Source organism: Corvus brachyrhynchos, unplaced genomic scaffold (assembly GCF_000691975.1).
Source record: "Corvus brachyrhynchos isolate BGI_N302 unplaced genomic scaffold, ASM69197v1 scaffold302, whole genome shotgun sequence".
Classification (NCBI taxonomy): domain Eukaryota; kingdom Metazoa; phylum Chordata; class Aves; order Passeriformes; family Corvidae; genus Corvus; species Corvus brachyrhynchos.
In genome coordinates, this window is record NW_008237244.1 from 2,280,099 (window position 1) to 2,282,401 (window position 2,303).

Genomic DNA, 2,303 nt, shown 5'->3' on the forward strand with positions numbered 1-2,303 from the left:
TGACTCATGAGAAGAAAAATGTAAGGTTTATTTTGTTTCTTATCCTGTAGAGAGTACATGATACTACAAGATGAGCATAACAGCCTGAAAATTCTTGTCTGAATACACAATCTAGTGCAGCAGTAAGATTTAGCAGGAGAACGAAGAAGCATAGATGGACTGTGTAGATAGTGAGGCTGTGATGTAGAAGTGCCTGCACCTAGGCAATTCTGCTGTTATGTCTTTTAGAAATCTTGAAACAGGCATGAAATAACTTTTACAGAGATAATGTATGCAAAACCTGGTTCCAGCTTCCTAATGCCTTGATGTTAGTTATTGCAGCGTGGTTACCATAGCTTCATGATAGACACTTTTATTAGATTTTCAGGACATTTACTTTACAAACATATATTAAGAAGAAAAATCAGTGCCATAGATTTCCTTAATACAACAGAAGAAGGCAGATACAGGCAACAGAATAGTATAATTTGCCTGCTTATACCTGGCAGATGATATGGTATTCAGAATCTTCAGACAGTACTCGGTAGCCTTTAGGAAAAGTAGTGTTGAAAGGTAACATTTATGCAGTTGTTATGGTTACAGAATGTGTGATTAACAGAAGTCAATCTAATTCAGAAGGCCTATTAGGCAGTTAAAGCACCTGCATATATGTCCTTGTGGTCACTCTAATGCCAAATAACATCGATGGTGGCCCATTTGGAACTGTTCAATCGACACGTACAGTACATTGTAATAAGCCTTAGAGCAGAAACAACTGTTCTTGTGTTCTATCTCAGCAGAAAAAAAAAATTCTGTTCTCTCTGAAATACCTCAGAGATCAACCAGACCAGTATTATGTGACATTTTCTAGCTTATGTTTGTATCTACCTATGCTTGTTGAAATGCACATGCCCTTCTAACTGTTTATTTGTTCCACTGCATGTAGTTAATTTGGGTTCTATCTCAAGGAAAAGATTTTTAGTTAGGCCAAATGAAGATGACTGTGTATTTGAGAAAATAAGAGAAGAGGACCTTAATAATTTATTTTAGATACTGTCTTTCAAAATGAATTGTCTGAAAATAATAAACCCATTGTTGAAGTCCTGAATTATAAAGCAAAAAAACCCCCAAAAACCTTCAGTGTAATTCCTTGACTGTGCACTGTTCTTTAGAGTTTTTACAACTCTAGTTACTAATGAGAATGGGTGCTGAGGCTCTGCTTTTATGTTTTGTTTTGTTTTTCTCCAGACACTGTTCAAAGAGAAAGGGCGGGGTTGACAGGAAAAGGTGCTTACTCTATTAGCAGGGAAAAAGTATTTACGTATCAGTTTATAATGTTTCTGTGAGTGTCTGTAATTGGTGTGATGGTTGAGCAGGCTATTGCCACCTAGGCATTGTCTGGGAAGGGCACGCATTTCCTCTGATCCTTCCAAGCAGACCAGACTGTTGTGGTTCACTTAGTGACCTGCTGAAGTATCATCCATCCAAAAAAAAAGCTACACTAATATTTTGGGTGAAGTCAAATAACTTCAGTCCCCACCCTTTCTCCCCTCTCACCCCCGCCCCCATTCACTTTTACTCAGAGAACCTTGGTGCTAAAGCAAGGTAGGAACAGAGGCACTGTACTTTTGCCTGAATTGTTAGCTTGCTGATTTTTGTGGTGTTGTAGGGATAGCACACACTGCAGTGTCAAAATGGCAGAATTAGAGAATCAGGTAGGTTGGAAAAGACCTCGAGTCCAACCTCTGCTGGAACACCACCCTATCAACCACACCATGGTCCAGTCTTTAAGTCCTTAAACACCTCCAGGGCTGGGGACTCTCCCACCTTCCTGGACAGTGTCTAATCGCCCTTTCTGTACAGAAATTTCTCCTAATGTCCAACCCCAACTACCCCTGGCACAGCTTGGGGTGGCGTTTTTCATCCTGTCACTTGTTACCTGGGAGAAGAGCCCGACCCCCACCTGGCTACAGCCTCCTTTCACGGAGTTCTAGAGAGCAACACGATCACTATTGAGCCTCCTTTGCTCCAGGCTGCTCCTCACAAGACTCGTGTTTCAGACCTTTCACCAGCTCCATTGCCTTTCTCTGGACTTCCTCCAGCTCCTGAATGTCCTTCCTGAATTGAGGGGCCCAGAACTGACCCCAGTGCTCGAGGTGTGGCCTCCTCAGAGCCGAGTACGGGGGGACAATCACTGCCCTGGTCCTGCTGGCCACGTTATTCCTGATTCCCTGCCTCTCGGCGGGCCGGCACCGCACCGCGGGTCCGTCCCGTCCCGGTGCCCCGGCCAAGGCGCGCCGTGAGGCGGCGGATGGTCACGGATC

General features: G+C 43.6%; 1 protein-coding gene across 1 annotated transcript in view; it reads left to right on the plus strand.

Moving 5' to 3' along the window:
* The window catches only part of SNX31 (sorting nexin 31), a 38,398-nt gene extending 37,369 nt beyond the window's left edge, over positions 1–1,029 (plus strand). Inside the window, 1 exon segment of the mRNA XM_017730287.1 lies at positions 926–1,029. Within this exon segment, the coding sequence (XP_017585776.1) occupies positions 926–1,029 (104 nt within the window).
* The last annotated feature ends 1,274 nt before the right edge of the window (positions 1,030–2,303 follow it).